At 40.1% G+C, this 23,936-nt stretch overlaps 1 protein-coding gene, 1 long non-coding RNA gene, 8 other non-coding genes and 1 pseudogene across 10 annotated transcripts in view; 9 read left to right on the top strand and 2 right to left on the bottom strand.

Moving 5' to 3' along the window:
- The first annotated feature begins 344 nt into the window (after window positions 1-344).
- Window positions 345-551, top strand: LOC120795969. Its single transcript, XR_005708304.1, has one exon. It is a non-coding gene; the product is annotated as a small nucleolar RNA U3 (small nucleolar RNA).
- A 550-nt stretch (window positions 552-1,101) lies between these two features.
- LOC120795968 lies at window positions 1,102-1,308 on the top strand. Its single transcript, XR_005708303.1, has one exon. It is a non-coding gene; the product is annotated as a small nucleolar RNA U3 (small nucleolar RNA).
- A 542-nt stretch (window positions 1,309-1,850) lies between these two features.
- On the top strand, window positions 1,851-2,057 carry LOC120795996. Its single transcript, XR_005708325.1, has one exon. It is a non-coding gene; the product is annotated as a small nucleolar RNA U3 (small nucleolar RNA).
- A 769-nt stretch (window positions 2,058-2,826) lies between these two features.
- LOC120795997 lies at window positions 2,827-3,033 on the top strand. Its single transcript, XR_005708326.1, has one exon. It is a non-coding gene; the product is annotated as a small nucleolar RNA U3 (small nucleolar RNA).
- Window positions 3,034-5,473: 2,440 nt separating this feature from the next.
- Window positions 5,474-5,680, top strand: LOC120795966. The gene has a single exon (XR_005708301.1). It is a non-coding gene; the product is annotated as a small nucleolar RNA U3 (small nucleolar RNA).
- A 1,498-nt stretch (window positions 5,681-7,178) lies between these two features.
- The window catches only part of exoc3l4 (exocyst complex component 3-like 4), a 28,645-nt gene continuing 11,887 nt past the window's right edge, over window positions 7,179-23,936 (bottom strand). The window contains exons 8-13 of the mRNA XM_040136389.1: window positions 22,118-22,216; window positions 19,150-19,273; window positions 18,151-18,273; window positions 17,295-17,447; window positions 16,323-16,444; window positions 7,179-8,502 (exon numbers count right to left, since the gene is read on the bottom strand). Coding sequence (XP_039992323.1) covers window positions 8,301-8,502; window positions 16,323-16,444; window positions 17,295-17,447; window positions 18,151-18,273; window positions 19,150-19,273; window positions 22,118-22,216 — 823 coding nt within the window. The 3' untranslated portion in view covers window positions 7,179-8,300. The remainder of the gene's footprint in view (window positions 8,503-16,322; window positions 16,445-17,294; window positions 17,448-18,150; window positions 18,274-19,149; window positions 19,274-22,117; window positions 22,217-23,936) is intronic.
- LOC120795967 lies at window positions 9,251-9,457 on the top strand. The gene has a single exon (XR_005708302.1). It is a non-coding gene; the product is annotated as a small nucleolar RNA U3 (small nucleolar RNA).
- On the top strand, window positions 10,006-10,212 carry LOC120795970. Its single transcript, XR_005708305.1, has one exon. It is a non-coding gene; the product is annotated as a small nucleolar RNA U3 (small nucleolar RNA).
- LOC120795988 lies at window positions 10,755-10,961 on the top strand. The gene has a single exon (XR_005708318.1). It is a non-coding gene; the product is annotated as a small nucleolar RNA U3 (small nucleolar RNA).
- LOC120794972 lies at window positions 11,209-17,924 on the top strand. The gene is made up of 3 exons (XR_005708186.1): window positions 11,209-11,402; window positions 14,116-14,195; window positions 17,242-17,924. It is a non-coding gene; the product is annotated as an uncharacterized LOC120794972 (long non-coding RNA).
- On the bottom strand, window positions 12,917-13,101 carry LOC120795974 (annotated as a pseudogene).

The following is a 23,936-nucleotide window of genomic DNA, read 5'->3' as shown; positions in this document are numbered from 1 at the left end:
ATCATTGGGGGTTTTGGGTTTTTGAACATTTTTTGCGTAACTTTGGGTTGTGGGAAGTTGTGATGGCACTTATTTTCACTATTAGGTGAACATTTATAGGATTGATTATTTGATTAAAAAAAATAAAAAAATATATTAATTGAATTGATAAGCCTTTAAACTCATGGATGTTTTACTCACACTGGACTTTGCAATTTCTTGCATTTTTCTAACACAGTACCTGAAGGAAAAGTTGTTTGTTACTGTGATTGTGGGAGGTCTGTCCTTGTGACTCACTGGAGCTCACCAGGAGTGAAAGTGCTCGTCTGTAGATATAAGACCCTGAGAAACAGCCAAAGCAAACCAAGACTATACTTTCAGGGATCATTTCTTTAGTTGTTGATTTGAGAAATGTGTTTCTAAAGAGTCTGGTCTCGCTGCCCACGATGAAGAGTTCAGATGTTTCCTTCAGAGCAGGAAGCTGGTGGGAAGACTTTGTTTCTTCTCCACTGTTGAGGACTGTTCAGTGTTTCTCAATGAGATACTGGTTGGGGAAACATGTTCTGAGTGGACAACTACTTGCTTTAACAAAGTGCAACTTAAAGAAGGTTATGAACTTACGTTAAATCATATTTATTTCTTGGGAGCTCAATGCTCTCTTAAAAGACAAAAGTGCCCCATATGCAAATAAAATGAAGATGTTCAACTACTTATGCAATGGCATTTTTTTGTTTCTTCTTTAGCTTGTTTTCCTCTTTTAGTGACATTTCTGAAATGTCGAAAGTTTTGAAATGCAACCTCCTCCTTTATTTCACTGAGACCACTGTGGTGCCACAGCAGCATCAACATTAGTCGATTAATCAATGAATCAACAGAAAACAGTTTTGATAATTGTTCTGTCATTTTTAAAGCAAAGATGCCAAACATTCGCCTTTAAACTCATGGATGTTTTACTCACACTGGACTTTGCAATTTCTTGCATTTTTCTAACACAGTACCTGAAGGAAAAGTTGTTTGTTACTGTGATTGTGGGAGGTCTGTCCTTGTGACTCACTGGAGCTCACCAGGAGTGAAAGTGCTCGTCTGTAGATATAAGACCCTGAGAAACATCCAAAGCAAACCAAGACTATACTTTCAGGGATCATTTCTTTAGTTGTTGATTTGAGAAATGTGTTTCTAAAGAGTCTGGTCTCGCTGCCCACGATGAAGAGTTCAGATGTTTCCTTCAGAGCAGGAAGCTGGTGGGAAGACTTTGTTTCTTCTCCACTGTTGAGGACTGTTCAGTGTTTCTCAATGAGATACTGGTTGGGGAAACATGTTCTGAGTGGACAACTACTTGCTTTAACAAAGTGCAACTTAAAGAACATTCTGAACTTATATAAAATCATATTTATTTCTCAATGCTCTCTTAAAAGACAAAAGTGCCCCATATGCAAATAAAATGAAGATGTTCACCTACTTATGCAATGGCATTTTTTTGTTTCTTGTTTGGCTTGTTTTCCTCTTTTAGTGACATTTCTGAAATGTCGAAAGTTTTGAAATGCAACCTCCTCCTTTTTTTCACTGAGACCACTGTGGTGCCACAGCAGCATCAGCATTAGTCGATTAATCAATGAATCAACAGAAAACAGTTTTGATAATTGTTCTGTCATTTTTAAAGCAAAGATGCCAAACATTCGCCTTTAAACTCATGGATGTTTTACTCACACTGGACTTTGCAATTTCTTGCATTTTTCTAACACAGTACCTGAAGGAAAAGTTGTTTGTTACTGTGATTGTGGGAGGTCTGTCCTTGTGACTCACTGGAGCTCACCAGGAGTGAAAGTGCTCGTCTGTAGATATAAGACCCTGAGAAACATCCAAAGCAAACCAAGACTATACTTTCAGGGATCATTTCTTTAGTTGTTGACTTGAGAAATGTGTTTCTAAAGAGTCTGGTCTCGCTGCCCACGATGAAGAGTTCAGATGTTTCCTTCAGAGCAGGAAGCTGGTGGGAAGACTTTGTTTCTTCTCCACTGTTGAGGACTGTTCAGTGTTTCTCAATGAGACACTGGTTGGGGAAACATGTTCTGAGTGGACAGCTACTTGCTTTAATAAAATGCAACTTAAAGAATGTTCTGAACTTATATTAAATCATATTTATTTCTCAATGCTTTCTTAAAAGACAAAAGTGCCCCATATGCAAATAAAATGAAGATGTTCACCTACTTATGCAATGGCATTTTTTTGTTTCTTGTTTGGCTTGTTTTCCTCTTTTAGTGACATTTTTGAAATGTTGAAAGTCTTGAAATGCAACCTCCTCCTTTATTTCACTGAGACCACTGTGGTGCCACAGCAGCATCAGCATTAGTCGATTAATCAATGAATCAACAGAAAACAGTTTTGATAATTGTTCTGTCATTTTTAAAGCAAAGATGCCAAACATTCGCTGAGTCCAGTTTCTCAAATGGGGGGATTTGCTGCTTTTCTTAGTCTTATGTCATTGTAAACTGAATTTCATTGGGTTTTTGGACATTTGAATGCGTAACTTTGGGCCCTGGGAAGTTGTGATGGCACTTATTTTCACTATTAGGTGACATTTCATAGACTGAACCATTATTTGATTAATCGAAAAAAATAAATAGCAGATTAATTGATAATGAATCATCTGATTAGCCTTTAAACTCATGGATGTTTAACTCACACTGGACTTTGCAATTTCTTGCATTTTTCTAACACAGTACCTGAAGGAAAAGTTGTTTGTTACTGTGATTGTGGGAGGTTTGTCCTTGTGACTCACTGGAGCTCACCAGGAGTGAAAGTGCTCGTCTGTAGATATAAGACCCTGAGAAACATCCAAAGCAAACCAAGACTATACTTTCAGGGATCATTTCTTTAGTTGTTGACTTGAGAAATGTGTTTCTAAAGAGTCTGGTCTCGCTGCCCGCGATGAAGAGTTCAGATGTTTCCTTCAGAGCAGGAAGCTGGTGGGAAGACTTTGTTTCTTCTCCACTGTTGAGGACTGTTCAGTGTTTGTGTTTGAGACACTGATTGAGGAAGCATGTTCTGAGTGGGCTTTTCTGCAGTTGTCAAAAAAATTAATTTAAGGCTCTAAGCTGTTAAAGCTCCAATAGAAGTATGTTGATATTATGTTGTTTAGCTGCTACTGAGCTCAGTTTCTGATGCTGAAGTTCAAGACAAAGCAGTGGTCAGCAGAGGTGTGACTTTCTGACTCACTGGAGCTCACCAGAAAGTGCTCGTCTCCAGACATAAGACCCTGAGAAACAGTCATACAAAAGTCAAAAGTAATGTCAGAGTGTTTCTGCTCCTGAAGCAGAGATCGAGGGGAGGAGAGGAGAAAAAGTAGTTAATGCCTGATGAGGTCTTTCTGACTGAAATTTATTTACATGGGAGCTGATTAATTATTATTTTTTTAGTTTTTATTTCCAATCTTCATCACAAAGTCATATTATTCTGAACTGCAGCGATGGAATAAGAGTGTAAAAGCACTGACACTGTAATGAATCCTGTTTGGAATCAAAGACTTTTTTTTGCAATCAAAATGCATAATGTGATTATTTATTGTGGTAAACGATTGCTCCATTTCTTAGAAGCTCTGTTTTACAACCAGAGTGGAAAACGAAAGCCTGGAACAGCAAAAATGATTTGAATGATCTAAAAAAATATGGGTTGCTGTTTATTATATGTGAGCCAGCTTGGTGATACTGGTAAACCTAGGTATAACCCAAAGATAGCTGGATAACCCACTAATCTCACTTTGTGGTCATGGACCCAGTTCAAGCACATTTTACAAAACAATCCCAGCTCAAGGTCCAGTTCACAGGCCTTTCCAGAGCTTTCAAGCATATTCCATTATTATTCATCAGCAGATGGAGCCCGTCCAGCTGTCCTAGAGATGCACCAGTGGACATGCAACTCAGTAGCCATTATCATTTCATCCATTGCACTTTTGGGACTTATTGTCATCTGCTGGCTCTAAAGTTAGACATGAAAGGTGTCAGGGACAGCTGGGCAGGACTTATCCTCCTCTGACTAAGGCCATGTGACACAGCTGAAAGCTTCAGAAAGGGATGTTAAGTGGATCTTGAGTTTAATTTTTTTCCAACCCATTTTCAGTATGTATTAAATAAAAAACAAAGTAAATAAATCTGTAGATCATAAGTCACAAATCCTCAACTTTTAGGTTTTCACATTTGAAAATAGTGGTGGCTATCAGCTTATTTCATTTTGGGTTATTTCTTTAATATTTCATATACTAAGTGCCAAAATGTTGCACAATCATTATTAGTATATTAGAATAAGCTCTGAATAGTTTGCTTCTTGGACAGATTCAGCCTGCCATGATTTATGCTCAAGACGCTCTTTTTCTGAATGCCGCTAGGCGTTCTTAACAAGTCAAATCCTGCTATAATAAAGATTGGAAAGCGAGCAAACAGGAAGAGAGCAGCCTGGAAAGACAGGGGCTCATTGTCTTACTAAGATGCCCTTCAACGTGATGGCTCTTGGGAACTCAGTGGATGACTATTGCATTGAACTGAGCCAAGTCGTTTTTTTTTAGATGAAATTGTGGATGGAAACTTTGGCACTTTAAAAGAGCCCCTACGGTCCAAGGGAATGTGTTAAAACACTTCACACTAACAAAGCCAACTTCCCTTCCTCCTTAGAAACAGACACATGAACACAACATACAGCAATTTCTAAAATCAGACTTAAATTATGGTAAAATCTGCTCACACTTAAGCGCTAATGGTCTGTTGTTTTTATAGATTAACTTGTTTGTAGTTGTTATATATTTGTCTCATTGTGTTGTTTCATTTCCTCCAGTTTCTTAGGTCTCTCATTTTCACTGTAACTCAGTTATGTAGAAAATGCTATTTATCATTTACCTGTTTTAGTTGTGTCGAGACTACGGGCGCAAATTAGCTGTCGAGCACATTCTCACTGATGTTAATGTCAGTGGTGATTAATGCGCACTGTCCCCTATAAATAATTAAACCAATAAAACAAACAAGCACCGCCGGGGCCTGTACCATGAAGCGAGATTAGGGGGTCAGCCGGCTCAGATTTTCAGACCAAGTTGAATTTGCTTCGTGATCCATACCCCTGGGCCCTGTTCTCCGTACGTGGAAAACCAAGTTATCCAGATTAGAATAAAAACGATTTGAAATGAGTTTGGATTTTTTTGGTTCTTCGAATCTTTCTTAAAATTCATCTGGAACTGCTGTCAGAGCAACAAGTCCCTAAGCTCAAACTTGCAAAAGTGAGATTTTATTGACATCTGGCTGGACCATGGCAAAGAGTTTTTAAGGTGGTTCCTAAAATCTGTGAATGATGAACGTTTTAAGTGCCAAAAAGTTTATAAGAGTTTCTGATGATGAAGTTCGAGACAAAGCAGTGATCAGCAGAGGTGTGACTTTCTGACTCACTGGAGCTCACCAGGAGTGAAAGTGCTCGTCTCCAGATATAAGACCCTGAGAACCATCCAAAACAAGCCAAGACTATACTTTCAGGGATCATTTCTTTAGTTGTTGTCTTGAGAAATGTGTTTCTAAAGAGTCTGGTCTCGCTGCCCGCGATGAAGAGTTCAGATGTTTCCTTCAGAGCAGGAAACTGGTGGGAAGACTTTGTTTCTTCTCCACTGTTGAGGACTGTTTAGTGTTTGGGTTTGAGACACTGATTAAGGAAGCATGTTCTGAGTGGGCTTTTCTGCAGTTGTCAAAAAAAGTTGTTTACGGCTCTCATCTGTTAAAGCTCCAATAGAAGTATGTTGATATTATGTTGTTTGGCTGCTACTGAGCTCAGAATGGTAGTATTTAATACCTTCAACCAAAATGAAAGAGCCCAAACTATACTTGCAGTTGAACTTGAAGACTGTTGGCATATTTAAATTTTTCCAGCACTTAGTGGATATTTCACACAGTTTTGCAATGTGAACCCACATTCCCCCACCTAATTGTTTGATTTGTGTTTGAAACCATTTCTTTTCCCTGCAAAATTATTCCTTATACATCTTTTGTGAGTTACGGTGATTTGGGCAGGTCCAGATTTTCTTTTTGACAGAGTTAAAATCCCTGAGGGATCCAGAAGATGACTTGGAGACATTATTCATTGAGTCCATTCATCCCTTTTCTATGCCAAATGTGAAATTATCCAATGATCCAAACCTGTGATTATTGCTTCTTTACTGTAATGCACACTCTGCTCCTTTACAATGTTACACAACCTCTGGACTGAGATATCCTCAACAATATCAAAGACATAAATATGTGATAAACACCCACCGTTACCACAGCATGTTTTTAATTCCTTCCCCACCAACTGTTGTTTCAACTTTTTATCACTTCTTCTTGGCAACTTACTGTTGAAGTATCCTCTCCCTGCAGGTTAAAGTCATCCCTCACCGTTGCCCTTAAATGTATCGAATGGGAGTCTGCAGGCCTAGTGGAAACAGCACGTACTATGTGACTGCAAAGTTTCTGCGAGTTGCACTGCCGCAAACACTGCCTGGAGAAAATGTCAAGAAATAATCTTAAAAAGCAAAAAAAATATATCTGATGTACCTTAAAATGCTCTTTAAAATCTGACCTGACCAGGCAACGTTTTCTTTGGTACCTGAAACAGGTGTCACAGGTCAGAAAAACCCGATTTAAACCATCCTGAAACCAAAACTATTCACCTCTCCCAGTTAACAACGCTCACGTTTATGAACAATGTACAAAAACAGGAAAACTGAATGTTTAAATGAATGCATTAATGTGCAAAGCTGGCTTTCAAGCTGGTTTTGCAGTTTTCTGCAGCTATGATCACACAGGAAAATATGAAATAAGAGATTTGACAGAAATACAATAGAAGCGAACATATTACACAAAAAAAAACCTTCATATTTTCGTCTGACAGGAATTCCCCTTATATGCACAGTCGAGTACCATTCATGAACTCATTTGTTTGCTCAAGAGCACATGACAGGTCAATGGTTGAGGGACGCAAAGGGTTTCAGTTTCACTTCGTATCGGTTTCACTACTTTTTCCTTCACAGAAAAAAGAAGTGCTGTTCCTCCTCACAGCAGTACAGCTGTACAACAGTCATTGGCATTATAGCCGTCCTTTTATCGGTAACATCTGTGGAAAGCACGTCATTTTCTTCCAAGTTTCACAATCCCCCCCCCACAAACACACACACACACACACTCACAAAAAAAAATATTGCATTTGATTCAGATTAAATAATGACTGTCATCTTTCCCAGAAAACAGTCATCGCGACTCCTCATAATGCTGGGAATGTTAATATGTAACAACCTACAGATATCGAATCAAATGAATTTTGTCAGGTTTGTAAGTGATAACACATGGAATTTCTACATGTGCCTGTGAGTTAGAGGAGACATTATTGAGCTCGTTGAATTAATTTTTTGCTTCTAGAAGAAGTAAGGTCATGCATCCTTGTTTGTAATTTGTGTAAAAACAGTGGACATATATTAGATTCACTTTTAACTTGATTTAAACTCTTTTTTAAGGAACATTTCCTTGTTTTTCTAATTGTCAACAAATCTCATGAGAAGACCCAAACCTACAATGTTTTTGTCCGTCTCTCAATAGTGTGGTTCCCACCTCTAAACCCACTGGTCCCTACTGAAGATGTTCATCTGTAACATCCCATAAATGTATGGTTTTATTTTTTTAATAAAACACCGTCAATTCCTAAAACAGCTGGGCCATGTGTTGGGGACATTTTTCAGTGGCGGATTAATCCTCATTTGGCGTACTAGTGAGTATTTGGGGCAGCATAAACTGCATTGTGTGTATTCATGGTGCAACAGTGAGGCTCACTGATGTGTTAAGAGATTCACTGGGCCTCATGCAAAAAAGTTTTATCTAAGTGCAATAAAATAGTGAATGCAGCTAATTCTCTTGAATCACTCATACAGACCAGTTAAAAAACATTGTTGGTTTGGCCGTTTTCATCGGATTTGTTGACAATAACAAAACATTTTGAGTATCACTAGAAATATCCTTTTAAATCTGTGACCCATTGACACAAGAAAAAATCAACTGTAAATAATATTCTGAAACTAAAAAGTTTTATGTGAAGATTTCTTTTTTGTGAAGGAAAAACAAAAAGGGAAAATCGGATTATGTGCAAAAGGGTCAGTTGGTTTGAGTTTAGATGGCTGTGTTTGAGAGCGAGCACGCTGTTTTGTGCCAAAAAGCACTAAGTCACCTGAGAAGAACTGCAACTGTGAACCTTTTCTGTAACAAATCCACTTCTTTAGCTATTCCATTCATTTTATCTTCCGTGTTTAGTTACTTGTCTGGCAGCAGTTATCTGAGGCAGGGGAAAGGCAGACTGGACAGGAAGTCTGTGTTGATGGTGACCTGCATGTCGCCAAATAAAACTTGGCTTTTGTTGCTGCCGGCGCTGGCCAGTTTCTTCTTCAGCTCCGTGAATCGCTGGAGGATCAGTTGGTGTTCGCTGCCTCTCAGCAGGCCTCTGAAGTTAAGAACGGCCACCAGGTGCCTCCTGCTGCAGGTGGTGAAGAACAAAAGACATAACACTGATCAATTTCATGCTTCTTCATCACTGCAAATTTGTCTAGTTTACTTGGAAATGCACCACGACAGATTTTTTTGCAGGTCACTGAGGCCTATAAGGAACATTTTCTGAAATACAACAGAGTCATGGCAGCAATGACCCACAAAAGTAAAAGTTAAATTTGTCACTGGTTAAAGGAGGCATATCTTTCTGAAGAAAAGAAGTCCACCAACAGTTAAAGTACCCGTCTCCAGGCAAAAGACGCTGAGAAACAGCTAAAGCAAATCTTTTCAGGGGTCATTTCTTTAGTTGTTGACTTGAGATGTGTTGACTTGAAATGTGTTTCTAAAGAGTCTGGTCTGGTTCATCTTTTATTTCAGTGAGACCACATCTGGGTTTTTGGACATTTGAATGCGTAACTTTGAGCCCTGGGAAGTTGTGATGGCACTTATTTTCACTATTTGGTGACATTTCATAGACTGAACCATTATTTGATTAATCGAAAAAAATAAATAGCAGATTAATTGATAATGAATCATCTGATTAGCCTTTAAACTCATGGATGTTTTACTCACACTGGACTTTGCAATTTCTTGCATTTTTCTAACACAGTACCTGAAGGAAAAGTTGTTTGTTACTGTGATTGTGGGAGGTTTGTCCTTGTGATTCACTGGAGCTCACCAGGAGTGAAAGTGCTCGTCTGTAGATATAAGACCCTGAGAAACATCCAAAACAAGCCAAGACTATACTTTCAGGGATCATTTCTTTAGTTGTTGATTTGAGAAATGTGTTTCTAAAGAGTCTGGTCTCGCTGCCCACGATGAAGAGTTCAGATGTTTCCTTCAGAGCAGGAAGCTGGTGGGAAGACTTTGTTTCTTCTCCACTGTTGAGGACTGTTCAGTGTTTCTCAATGAGATACTGGTTGGGGAAACATGTTCTGAGTGGACAGCTACTTGCTTTAACAAAGTGCAACTTAAAGAAGGTTCTGAGCTTATGTTAAATCATATTTTTTTTTGGGGAGCTCAATGCTCTCTTAAAAGATAAGTGCCCCATATGCAAATAAAATGAAGATGTTCACCTACTTATGCAATGGCATTTTTTTGTTTCTTGTTTAGCTTATTTTCCTCTTTTAGTGACATTTTTGAAATGTCGAAAGTCTTGAAATGCAACCACCTTGTTTATTTCACTGAGACCACTGTGGTGCCACAGCAGCATCAGCATTAGTCGATTAATCAATGAATCAACAGAAAACAGTTTTGATAATTGTTCTGTCATTTTTAAAGCAAAGATGCCAAACATTCGCCTTTAAACTCATGGATGTTTTACTCACACTGGACTTTGCGATTTCTTGCATTTTTCTAACACAGTACCTGAAGGAAAAGTTGTTTGTTACTGTGATTGTGGGAGGTTTGTCCTTGTGACTCACTGGAGCTCACCAGGAGTGAAAGTGCTCGTCTGTAGATATAAGACCCTGAGAAACATCCAAAACAAGCCAAGACTATACTTTCAGGGATCATTTCTGTAGTTCTTGTGTTGAGAAATGTGTTTCTAAAGAGTCTGGTCTCGCTGCCCACGATGAAGAGCTCAGATGTTTCCTTCAGAGCAGGAAGCTGGTGGGAAGACTTTGTTTCTTCTCCACTGTTGAGGACTGTTCAGTGTTTCTCAATGAGATACTGGTTGGGGAAACATGTTCTGAGTGGACAGCTACTTGCTTTAATAAAATGCAACTTAAAGAATGTTCTGAACTTATGTTAAATCATATTTATTTCTCAATGCTTTCTTAAAAGACAAAAGTGCCCCATATGCAAATAAAATGAAGATGTTCACCTACTTATGCAATGGCATTTTTTTATTTCTTGTTTGGCTTGTTTTCCTCTTTTAGTGACATTTCTGAAATGTCGAAAGTTTTGAAATGCAACCTCCTCCTTTTTTTCACTGAGACCACTGTGGTGCCACAGCAGCATCAACATTAGGCGATTAATCAATGAATCAACAGAAAACAGTTTTGATAATTGTTCTGTCATTTTTAAAGCAAAGATGCCAAACATTCGCCTTTAAACTCATGGATGTTTTACTCACACTGGACTTTGCAATTTCTTGCATTTTTCTAACACAGTACCTGAAGGAAAAGTTGTTTGTTACTGTGATTGTGGGAGGTTTGTCCTTGTGACTCACAGGAGCTCACCAGGAGTGAAAGTGCTCGTCTGTAGATATAAGACCCTGAGAAACATCCAAAACAAACCAAGACTATACTTTCAGGGATCATTTCTTTAGTTGTTGATTTGAGAAATGTGTTTCTAAAGAGTCTGGTCTCGCTGCCCACGATGAAGAGCTCAGATGTTTCCTTCAGAGCAGGAAACTGGTGGGAAGACTTTGTTTCTTCTCCACTGTTGATGACTGTTCAGTGTTTGTGTTTGAGACACTGATGGAGAAAACATGTTCTGAGTGGGGTTATTCTGATTTGATTAAAGGGAAAAACAAAACTTGACTTTAGACCTTCTAAGTGTTTTTCAATAACAATTACACCTCTGAGACTGAATTTGTGCGCAATTCAGAAAATTAGAAATTAACCTGCGTTCTCTTACTGCCACGTGCTGATAAAAAGGTTAAAGGTTTAAGTTGTCCAGCTCTAACAAATCCAACAATACTGAGGGGAGAGTGAAGGAGATATCAATCAATCAATCACAGCCTGCACATGAGCCCTGAGAATAGGTCTAATCATGTGACACTGAAACACCTGTGCACACCCACACAGGTGTATTCAGGTTCAAGTTGGATGGAGCCATACCGGGAACTGCTTGAATTTTTACTAATCCACACAATGCAGAATGGGAAGAAGAGGAAAAAGTGCCTCTTATTCTGACTTGTGAGTGTCCACACGTTATTCTAGGGTGAGTTTGTTTTTGTTTTTTTTTTGTTATGTATTTGTAGCAGTTTGTTACCAAGTGAATACAGATACGAAAACTAACAGATTGCGTTAGCTTTAAGATTGGATTTTATGTTGATGTAACTGCCAGCGGTGGTGCTTTTGGAGCCATTCTGCAAATGTTTGTTGACGTGTCTGCAGTTCTTCTCACCAGGTGGGAAATACCATAGGTGTCAGAAAAGTCCCGATATCTCTGACTTGAAATTACAAGTCGGAGGATGATGTGAACGGTTTCTCCCACTCAGCTTGTAATTAGGGTTGAAATGACGTGACATAAAGGTGGTATAATGAGATGTAAATACACTCGTAGATAGTAATTTTTACAAGCCCACACAGTCCACAGGGTAGAAACATGCAGAAAGCTCCCGCAGTCGGCCGCTGGAGGCCAGCCGGCTGCCTTCTCTGCGTTTCTACCCTGAGAGGGGGTCTAATCAGGCACCATAAGTGGACACATCTGCGTTGGTGAACGTTGGGTGTTGGTATGCAATCCTTTGTCATGTAGGGTCGTGGGGTTAAGCGCAAACAGGTCTTCATTTAAAGTAAAATCTTGAAACAGGTGTTTGGAGGTTTGGTTAAAGCTGGTCCCAGGCATGTTGCAGTCCTTTAGGAAATCTCGTATAGTCCAAATAATTTAACTTTAAAACTCATGTGAAATAACTCACATGAGCGTGTCTGGGGTGAAGAGGAGCACAGAAGGTCAGAAGGTCTATTTTGTTAGAGTTTGGTGCCATGGTGGCAACCTTCCCTGATTAATTAAAATACACACTGTCTAAAGTCACAGTGGATTGGAGGTTGTCTTTTTCTTCTATTAAGTGACATATTTCTGAGTGAAACAGAATGTTTTGCGGGACTGAAATCAAATCTTTCACATTTGATTTTAAATCCCTTGACATCCAGATACATACCTCTTACCGTGATAGTTTTGCTCTGCTTGCCACATACAACCCATGAGCTAACATTTAAGTTGGTTTTATGTGATGTCCCAGGTTAGCTAGTGGCCACAGTCACATTTGATTGGACAAATTCATGTGAAAGCCCTTGAGTTCAAGATGAGTCATCAAAAATGTTGTCCTGTTTTAGAGAAAAATTTGATTTTCTTGGACATATACTTGTTCTATAACAAGAGATGACTGAACAATTTACACATGGACAAAAGTATTAGAACTTGGAAAATGGCTTTTTCCTTTGACTTTGACAATTATTGCACATTCCTCAAATTAGAGACTGCAAGTGGGGCGCACACATTCAGACATCCGCCCGCTACAGAGAGTAAAGTTGTTTTCATCAGCACGGAAAAATGAGGAAGTCAGGTGTTTTTAAAAAAAAAAAAAAAAAAAATTATATATAGAAGCAAGCCAAATATAAAGAAGCAAGCCAAATGCTGTTGCAGCATATATGGAGGTAAACTGGATTGCTGAAAAAAAAAAAAAAAGTTTCAGGACATCCATAACTTTCAGTTTTCTTATAGCAACATAATAGTCCACTCAGATCATGTTTCCTTAATCACTGTCTTCTTTCAAAACATTGAACAATCTTCAACAATGAGGAAGAAAAAGTCCTGCTCTGAAGGAAACAGCTCAACTTTTCACTGCCTCGCAGCGAGACTGGACTCTTTAGAAACACATTTCTCAACTCCACAACTAAAGAAATGAAAGTATAGTCTTGGTTTGTTTTGGATGTTTCACAGGGTCTCACGTCTGGAGACGGGCACTCGTACTCCTGGTGGACTCACATGGTTCAGAGAGACATGCCTCCTCTAACCAGCGAATGGCAGCGACAGGTCCTGCAGACACTGTAGATTTTAGCTGCAGCGATATGAGGATCCTAAAATGGTTTGCACAGATAGAATCCGGAACCTTAGAATCTTGTGAAGACTGAGTCTGGTACAAACCAGAACACCTGCAGTAGAGCCACCAAGGCCAAAGTGTCCGATGGGTGGGACGGTGTATTTCACATAAAGGATGGAACTGGCAGTTATTGTGTTTGGGGAAAAAAAAAAAAAAATTAAGAAGCATTGGGTACATTAAACTTTTTTTGCCCTTTTCGTCAGTCACAGGTTCCTTAGTGGTAATGTCGCTTGCAACTGACATCTCGCACGCAGAATGGTCACGACGATCAAAGCTAAAGTTGAAATTTAAAGTTTCAGAGCAGGGATGAGGCAAAAATCCTGCGTGCAGTGCACAGTAGCCATGGTAGCCCTATCCACAGGTTCAGCATTTCTCTCTTTCCAATCCTAAAACAATGGTTCAACCCTCCGGTCATTTTTAAAGAGTCTTACAGCTACATCAGCTTGTCTCCAGAGCAAAAGTAATTGATGAAGCTGAGATTGTGGGAGGTGTGTCCTCCTGGCTCACGGGAATCCACCAGGATGTTTCATTTAGCGCAGGAAACGGTTGAATCACTGATGGAGAGAACATGTTCTGAGTGGAGTTTGCATTATCTTAAAATAACAAAATCAAGTTTTGTTTTTTGTTTTTCTTCTGGGCAGGTCAAGGAGCCTATTGGTTCTTAGTTTTAGTGCTGAGAAAGAAACATTACAAACAGCGAAGGCCCTAGTGTGATCTATCACCACAGTAAAATGACCTGAACGGATTTCAGAGGTCTCGGCTCAATGACGCCATTGCATCGCTCGGTTTATTTCGCCTGTTTGACTCACATGTCCCCTCACATGTCTGCAGTTTGATCAACTGCAACTCAACTGTTAACATCCCGGTTAACAGAGCAGAGGTCGACACCATCTCACGGCCATTAACTCCAGGTAATACAGTACATTTTCCATGTAAATGGTTCAGTTTATTGGAGTTAAGGTTAGGTTATAATAAGTTATTTTGCAAAAAAGTTTTAGCACTCAACCCACATGTTCTGCTCCCTTTTTAATCTTTAATCCAAAAACATGATATTTCCTTTGAGAATCATCTTGTAGATGTTGCCTGTGCTTGGACTAGATCTTCCTCCTGACAAATGTCAGGGGATTTATGTTAACGCTGAATGACCTCTGCTTTCTGTTCTTGGTAAATCGATTACTGAAACATACTTCTCTTCCTCATTCTCCTGGTTATATTATTTTACTTCTAGCATTTTACATCCGCTTGGGCTTATTTGAATCCGAAAAGGGGGGATTCCTGTCCAAGTTTGATCTGGTGACCTGTCTCTCAACCATCTAAACAGAAGCAACTTTGTCTAAAACCTTTAAAATCACAAAGGGGAAGCATTGACAATTTTTAAGTCTTTCAAAAAGAAATGAAAATCAGGATGTTGGTTAAATTTCTTCATTTTGGATTTTTTTTTGTTGTTTTTGTTGTGTCAAAAATACTGTTTTGAGTTGTCTGACACAACTAAACCACTGCCTTTCAACACAGACATGTTACATTACTCTGGTAACCTCCATCTAAATTCCACTTTAACAAACCCGCTTGGTTTATTAGAAACTGACTGCTGGTGCTTGGGGAAACACACAACCCACCCCTCTTCAATCCATATGACCTTGGCCTTTACTGAGCTTCCTTGACATAAACTGCTGGATCAGAACCTCCCGAAGGTTTGTCTTCACCGCTTATCCAGTATTTCCTGGATGGTTATTTTGTAAAAGCTGATGTTATTCACCCTAGACGAACGTGAGGTAGATGTCTAGTTAAGAAATGCTACTGATTATGATGATCCTGACTTTTCTTGGAAACTATCAAATGGATAGCCCGGAAATTCACTATAGATATTCAAGTTCCCTTCAACAGGATAAATTCAAAAGACTCAACGTCTGTTCGATGGATTTCCACCTAAATTTATACAGACATTCATGACACCAGAGGATGAATCCTAAGGACTTTGGTGATCCCCCTGACCATTCCTCTAGTGCCACCAAGAAGGTCACTTTTTTTTTTTTGTGTGAAATATCTCACAGTTATTAGATTGGATTGCCATAGTGTTTGATACAGACATTCATGTTGCCCTCAGGATGAACTGTAATCGCTTTGGTGATCCCCTGACTTTTCATATAACGCCATTATCAGGTCAAAATGCCAATTAATCTAATACCTTGATCTATGACCAAATACCTGCAAAGCTAACTACATTTCCATCAGCCTCAGCTGTACTTTGCGTTCTGTGCTAATTTGCGAATGTTAGCTTGCTAACAGGCTAAACTCAGACGGTGAACATGATAAACATTAATGTTGCTGAACATCAGGATATTAGAACTGTCACTGTGAGCATGGTATCATGCTGATGTTAGCAGTTTTTTTTTTTTCTTCATTTGCTTCCTTTTGGTGCCTCAGTTTCCTCCCACACCCAAAAATCCAAAAACTGTCCACAGGAGTGAGTTTGAGTGTGAATGTGTTTCACTATATGTTGTTGTGCTCCATTTGTCCAGCTTGTTATGTGGCGGCACGGGGGGGGGGGGTAAAAAACCTGGAAAAAATTATCGTAGGGGCCATATGATTTGGCAGGTGTGATGTTAAATCAGCTTTTTTTTGAAGAGGAGTTGTGCGATTATGCAACTAAACAGTAAATTTGGGGAACAGCAAAATTACAAACATGTTATACCAGCAATCTACGCAACTATCATTGCAACCCATCTTTAATTTTGTCTTTCAGCATCTTTTAAGTGTTGGTCCATACTCCACTTGAGAATGGAAACTATGACCAAATGGGTACAAACCAACACCGCTCTAGTCTGGTTTTGGAGTGCTCCCTGTTATAGACTGGTGACCTACCATTCCTGTCACCTAGGGCATGATGGGATAGCACCCATCTTCCTGCAGTCCCAAAGAGTATAAGTGAGAATGGAAAACAGATGGACAGATGGACTTTTCTTGGATTTAGTCTTCTTTCACTGCATATTTCTCTTGCAGATTTATTGCGTCTTAATGAGTGAGTTAGAAATGCTTACCTGAAATCAGGGTAATGCTCCACTAAAGGTTTAATTTGGTCCTTTATGTCCGCCTTGTTTTTCTGACCGATGATGTTGCTCAGGTCGTCTCCTACTGGGTACAGCCACTTGTGAGTCGAACCCTACAACAGAAAAAACAAAACAAAATTAAAAAAAAAACAAAAATCAAAAATAGTGAGTGTGCTGCTGCTGCTAAGTTTGAATATGTTTTGAATTTTTTTAAACAGAAAGAGTTGCCATGGCGAAAACAAATTAAGATTTAGTGGTACTTACATTCATTTTTTTCAAAATAAGAATTCAAGAATATTGTTATAATGACATGAACCTTGTTCTGTTTTGACCATGACTTCAATATGGTAACAAATTAATGGAATTACCACAGTACAACTTTTTCAATAATCTTTATAGGTGTTAGAAAAATGAAAGTTGTCGTCTATCTATCTATCTATCTATCTGTCAGTATTTGGAGTACACTTTAACTTTCGTACATGGCACTGAAATAAAATGTACCAAAAAATATCCTTAAAAATACCCCTTTAGAGAGGAACTCGACTGATTTACACTTAAAGGTCAGTTTATTCATCATGAGGGGCGCCACTCATCCGGTGGAATCAGCGCTCTGAAGTCTGATAACTCATCAGAGGGTGTAGTCTGGGGAGTAAAAGTCAGAATACTTCGTTTTGACAACTCCTTTTTAATGTCTCCTGTTAGCCCCCCCCCCCAACTTTATGAAAGTCCAATACGAAATCACTAAAGTATCTATTAAAAGATTATTAGATTATTAATACTGATGCATCAATGTGTAAAGCGGCACTTTATTACTTTTATATTAAACCTGTTTAGATCAACTGTGGTACACTGTGAAATAAATTGTTGGCTCCAAAAATATTTTTCCTTCTTTTCCTCTATTCGTGTGCAGGTCAAACAGAGAAGATGTTGCTCTTGTTGATGGGGGAGTAAAGAGTTTATTACCATGTCCTCAAACACGTCAACAAGTTTATCCCACTGCCGACGGATCTTGGCCGCCGCCTTCTCGTGTTTCCGGTTCTTGCAGGAGTAGTTGTTCTTCATCAGCTGGCCGATGTAGTCCCTCACCACGTGGTAGTGCAGCCGGCTGGCAAACGGCTGTCGTCGAGAAACACAACGAGCACACACACGAAGGGAGATAGATGGCTGAATAACAGGATAGGCACACAAAAAAAGGGGGAATGTGAGCATCCCCGGGAGGCACTGGTGTCTTTATTCGTCCGTCAGGCGACGAGCAGCCGTCAGATCGTTTGCGCTGACACCCCTACTTCCAGCTATTCATTCGTGCCTGTTGCCGGGGTCTAGTCCTCTAACTGCAATGTTTTCTGCAGTTGCGGCATCCGGCAAAATAACAATGGTGCCCAGTTTGATACACTGGAACTTCCAAAAGGGTCAACGAAAAGTAAATAAGGATTTCCTCTGCAGACATTCAAAGCAATTACTTTTATCAGTGAAAACCTTATCACTTCAATTCATTTTTATTTAATCTTCTTGCATCTTTTGCACTCATTAAGCCAAACCTAACCCCAAATATAAAACCTTAACAAACCTAAAATCTCCTGTCAATTTTTTATTTTTTTTGTTTTTTTCATTGAAGGTTCCAGCTGTACTCGATTTGTCTAATGAGGACTGGAAAAATACCAGCAGATATTTGGCCCTAACTGAGAACTACATCAGCTCCTTATTGGCTACTCACTATGGCAAGTAGCCAATCATGATTAACAGGTGGGAGTCTTTCTTGTAAGTTGAATGATTGAGCTGGAATAAATTCAATAAAGTGTGACGTCTCGTTCCTCCTCACCTGGACATGTGGAGGCCTCATGAGAGCGCAGTTCTCGGAAAGCAGCTTTGTCCGCCTGTAAAGCTGATCAAAATCTTCATCATCCGTGAGCCACTTCCTCGTCATCATCCTCCTCAGATACGGCTGGACAACAGCACAGAACAATGGCTCAAAATGAAAAATGTCAAGCATGTTGTTAAAAACAATAGCTTTTACTTTCTCTAGATTGGAGGGATGTTTTTATTCTTGCTTATTTAGATGCCTGCAACTCTCCCACTTGCCTCAGACTAAAGGGACTCGTGTCTGCAGCTGGTGGTCCCGTCTTGCAACGCGCACACGGTAAAGCTCTGCCCGTCATGTGTTGTGCAGACCGGCATGAACAATAGGTGCTCAGTCGTTGTCCATATACTTATGGACCTAACTGAAAGCCACCTCTTGTGGAATGTGGATTATGACCGACGTCTCTCGGAATCACAACGGAAAAATACCACACAGATAAAAATACCACAGAACCTCTCGGCAAGGTCAGCGCTGAATGGTTGGACATAAAGTGTCCAGCATCTGACGGCAGGAAGACTCACGCAGTCCCCCTGTTTGAGACAAACGGGCCTGCGTAAGTCTTCCTGCCGTGAGTCAGTGTTGGTTTTGTTCAACCGTGGCTGCGATGTTTCTCTAATTTTAACTGTGTGGTTTTGTGCCTAAGCTTAACCAGACATTAACTAAACATTAACATGTAAGGAAGTCACCAGTGACGTGTTGTGTCAGTTCACCTCTGATTAGGAGTTCACCGTCTTACATCCTGTTTTCACTTGTCCCCGCGCTTGCTTTTTTGTGGTGTTATACGGTAAACCATGTTTTTGATTAAGGATTCAGAAAAGTAGCATCCCCTTTACAATTCCCTTTTTAGAAACCACAATGGAGAACGGCTGCTGCGTATGAGGAAATGAATCGATGAAAACCGGAATCTGGGATTTCACCTATAACCTGGACAGAATTTGATCCGACGATCCGCTATCGTACCTTGACATCGTCTTTGAACTGGTCCTCCAGGCCCTGCGTGAGCCTGACGATCAGCCAGTTCACCTCTTTTCTGAACCCCTCCACCTCATCTGGACAGGCTCCCCCGTACCCCTCCATGTGCTGCCTGCAGGAGTTGAAACGGGACAACGGGACACGGAAAAGCCTCAGTTTTTGAGATAATAACGCATACATATGATACATATGACTTGTTTAGTTCAGTTACACTTTGAGCATTATGAGCAAAATGTGACAATAACTTGAGAACTACACTTGGGTACAATTTTTAGCAGCTTTTACTTTAGCTCATCTACATTTCACACTGAATTCTTGCACTTTGTACTCCATTACATTAGTCTTACAGCAGGAGTTACTAGGAACTTTCCAAATTAAGATTTTACACACAAAATATTGGAAAAAAGTTCTTTTAAATTACAGGACTAGACCAGCGGTTCCCAATCTTTTGACCAAAGAGGTCTTCTTTTAGGCCCCTTGTCATAAATGTCAACCCCGTGGTGGCGCTACAGGAAAAGTCAGGGAATCACCAAAGTCTCTACGACTCATCCTCTGGGGACCAATGAGTAGCTAAGTGAAATCTCATAGTAATCCCCCCGGTAGTTGTTGAGATATTTCAGTTCACTGCAATCCTGAAAGACTCCACCGGAATGTGGTTCTCCAGAAACAGTGTCCCAGTTGCTTCAGATAATCCGAGACCTCCCTGTGAAATGTTTCTACTAAGAAAGGAAAGTTATGAATAGTCTCCTTAAAACTGAGTGAGAAGATATGTATTTATTGTTCTTTGGCTGGACTAAGCCTGAATGGGGGGAATCCCGTGTAAACCCCCCCCCTGTAGCCTGGCAATCGCTGCGAGATTTCAAAACCCACTAGGTTCAAAAAAGAGAGAGAGAAAAAATAAATGATGAAAAGGATCATGTGTAAGACGTCCACTTATTTGGTCTCGATTGGCATTATTGAGCACAAACGACCTGTTTTGTTGCAACGCTTCGGACCCCAAAATGAAAATGGTTTTTACACTGTCTTGATTTTATTTTTATTTTAATCTATTTGCGTTTTTGACATTTTCTTCTTTGTCCAAACATGTCCTCAGATTTTCTTCAATTTGATCGTAAATAAAACTCAGCCTAAAAAAATCGACATAATGAGGTGATTATTTTGCCGTTTTTTTTGTTTGTTTGTTTTTTTTGTTCTCAGTGTTTTTCATCAAATTTCTCCTGAAGGTTTCCTGCTGCATGACGGTGCATCTACGGTGCATTCGTTGCAGCCTTGGAGGAAAAAAAAAAAAAGGGTGGCGGTTGTGAAACGCTGGCATGTAATCAGCACGGGAAAGAGAAAGGACCGAGAGCACACTAACCACCACCGGCTGCTCTTGTCAGTCACAGCGAAAGCAGATGTGGTTTGTGACGGGCCATTCGAGGACGCCTGTACGGGGCACTCAGAAAGCCTTCAGACCCCTTAAAATGGTTTCAATTAATTTTTTCTCTCATCAGTCTACACTCAATACCCCACAATGACAAGGACGAAAACAGACAAGGCAGCTGGGGGGGTTTTGGAGGTTTAGCAGGCGAGTGTGGTCTCTGTTCTTTCTCCTCACGTGCAGGTTACACGCCAGCGTTTCACGCTCACCGCCCCGATTCCCCGAAATCCCATTAGGGCGGCCCTTTCTCAAGGGCTGGCACATTTACGCCGTCTCATCCAGTCAGATGCAAGTGGCACCAACCTCGTGCCTCTGCTCTGCACTTTAAAGGAACAAGCGACTACCACTAGTCCAAGCCGAGTGGAAAAATGTCAAGCATAGCTCGGAGATGAATCACCCAGACACTGATTCTCACAATATGCTCCCCAGTCTGCCTCCTAGACCGTTCCTTTGCTTCGTGCGATTTATTTTTTGTTTTCCATCAAGATACAGAAGAAGGAAACGATTTAAAATAATCATAATCCACTAAACTAAAATATAACAGGATAATTGACAAAGGCAGTTTGTTAAACTGTCCAGGTTAATAAGAAAGTAACTTCTGGTATGGCTGACCTTCAAAATAAAAACTCAAAACATGTTACGAGAAAAGTGTGACTTAAGGTGTGAGCTTTTTCCGGAGCTTTCAACCCCTATAACATGATCCTCCTCAGTACATGGAGATTGCTGAGCTTAGATTGCAGCTTAAAATTCCGGAAAAAGGCTAGTAAGTGGAACTTGAGTTTTTTTTGGTTGCGCATTAAAGCTGATTAAAGCTGCTCTTGACAGGAGGTCAGCACAGGGGGTTACTCCACTGTTTTGAATACACTGAGCTAATGTGATGAGTGCCACTGGTTAATTCTACTCCTGAGGGTCACGGCGAGGACTGACGGAGACTTACGGGACAAAAGGAGATCAGGAAAGACCCTTCTCATACCCACTGCCTGCACTATTAATTTGATGTTATTTGTGAGCAAGGCATCTTGCTCTGCAGTGTTTTATTTTATATTCTAACGATTTAAGCTTTGTTTTTTTCAGCATTGCATTTGCGTTTTTCACTAATCTACTGTGTTTTACACTTTGACGGTGTTCTTTTACCACGTGTGTTGTTTTGTTGGGTCGTCTTTGTGCCGCTATAACATATTCGTGAGCTAAAGACAGTTCTCACTCTCGTGGACAATAAAGTGAAATTCTGTTGTATTTAGATACAATTAACTTTCTGTAACTATTAACCATAAGAAAAACCATAAAGTAGCATAAGCCATAAGTAGTATTTCCTTTTTTTCTGGTTAGCTTAACCTGAAGAACTGGGGCTCTAAACTCCACTGAGGGCATAATAAATCACACATCTTTATCAGGATCTTAAAACAGGGGGTAAACGGTTCGCCCCACACTCACATCCTCTCTGGGTGAGTCTGGTGACTTTTTCCGGGGGAGGGAGGCGGGCTGTCACTTTTGTTTTGGTTTAACGCTGTGCAGGAAGTCTTACTGTAGACTTACTGTAGAGCGGTGAAGCTGTTGATGTAGGTTATCTGATACTTAGCCCAAAGCGGCTGCGGTCGGAGAGCGCTGCAGTGACGCTTGAACTCCAGCTCAAACCTGCAGAGGACAGACGAGGCTCAGGTTACAGGAGGAGCGAGATGGATTCAGCCTGTCAGACAAATTCCCAAATCCACAAAAGGGAAATTCACCATTCAACTTCATAAACATTTAGTGAAATCAAGTTCATCCATAAAGCATAATGATCACAAAATTGACAGAGGACAGACCTACGTGGGTGTGGACAAATTAACGGGAACATCTGACAGTAGGTAGATATGTAGCGTAGATTGATTATTAATCCCAATTAAAAAAAGAATGCACACAAGAATCACAAGAATAAAAGACACACAACAGACACTCAGAGAGGTTGTTAAGACAAAAAATTACAGAAAAATTGCTAAAATATTTGACCAGTAACTGAAACCAAAACTAAAAACTAATAGTGCCTGGTAATATGCCGTACATGGTCAGTCCAGGTCTGGTACTGTAGATACTACATATATTGTCTTGTGTTCGTATGGCAAGGTGCTTTATTAGAAGTGCAAGGATGAGTATTGAGAACAACGATACAGTGAATCTGTGAGTGCACAGGCACGTTAATACAAAATATACAAAACTTTAAAGCCGTGGTCGCGGTTTGGAAAGTGCCCCGGACACTAAACGTTACTGATCGAACGGCTGAGCAAAGATAAATGGTGATGCCCGTGTAGTTGATGCTGTGACCAGCTCTGCAGCCGATACTTGCGTAAGTAAGGGACGGAGCCAGAGAGGCGTTAGTGGCAGGATGAAAAGCAAGAGACGACACGGAGGGAAACTAAGGACCCTGCATCACAGGACAACGAACTGAAATGTTGGAAAACCACAAACCGGGGCATCTAATAAGTTCCATCACTCGTAAAACTCAACAATTCGAGATAGCTCTTTAACAATGTGAAATAAAACATTCTAAATAGTTCTAAAAATGAGCTGTTGTTTCTGCGGAGAATGAAAATCTCTGCCAGTGAATGACAACAACAAGCTTTCAAAGATACACCCCTTGATTTAGTTATTGCACAAGCTGCACAAGTTTTCTTTCGTCTTACTCTGGATATTCTGAGACAACAGATGAATGTTGATGTTTATGTCTTATTTTCTTTTTTCTGCTCTATGTTGTGCTGTGGAGAGGAAGAGGAGGAATCGGGAGTTTTAACTGATCTGTCTCTCTCTCTCCCTTTTTTTTTTTTTTTAGATAAAGAATGATGAAAGAGAGGATGGACACATGATCTTCATACATGAGCTTTTCTGGATGCAAAACTGTGGAGTTGCGTGATTCAGGTAAAAATAAACAAGGGGAATCTTCTCAAATTGCTTCATTGGAAAATGGTGCAACTGTGGTTATTGCATGAGGGCAGGGTAGTTTTTTGATGTCTTTGTTTTGTTTTGCAGTGGGCAGATTCCCCCCAGTGCTTCTCCTTCTTCTTTTACTTCTTTATTCATGTTTTTAAATACTTTTGGGATTTTATCTTGTTGCAGGCAACAGTTTCCTTCCCCAAGAAGAAACAGAGAATTGAAAATGTTGTTTTACTTATTCCTCCGGTCTGGCACTGATATTCGTCCTTTGACCTCCTCTCTCATAAATTAAATAAATAGAAGTGACGACAGTCTTATGTACTTGGCGTCATGGAAGGATTACTGAACAGGCGTGGGGGCCCCAGGGGCCAGAGCTTCAGTCTGAAGCGATTGCGAACAACAAACTACAAAGAGACTCACAGTGACCCCAAAGAGACACAAAACGGCT

Source organism: Xiphias gladius, chromosome 10 (genome assembly GCF_016859285.1).
Source record: "Xiphias gladius isolate SHS-SW01 ecotype Sanya breed wild chromosome 10, ASM1685928v1, whole genome shotgun sequence".
NCBI lineage: Eukaryota > Metazoa > Chordata > Actinopteri > Istiophoriformes > Xiphiidae > Xiphias > Xiphias gladius.
Note: the sequence above shows the minus strand (reverse complement) of the source record. Positions and strands in the feature narration are given on the sequence as shown.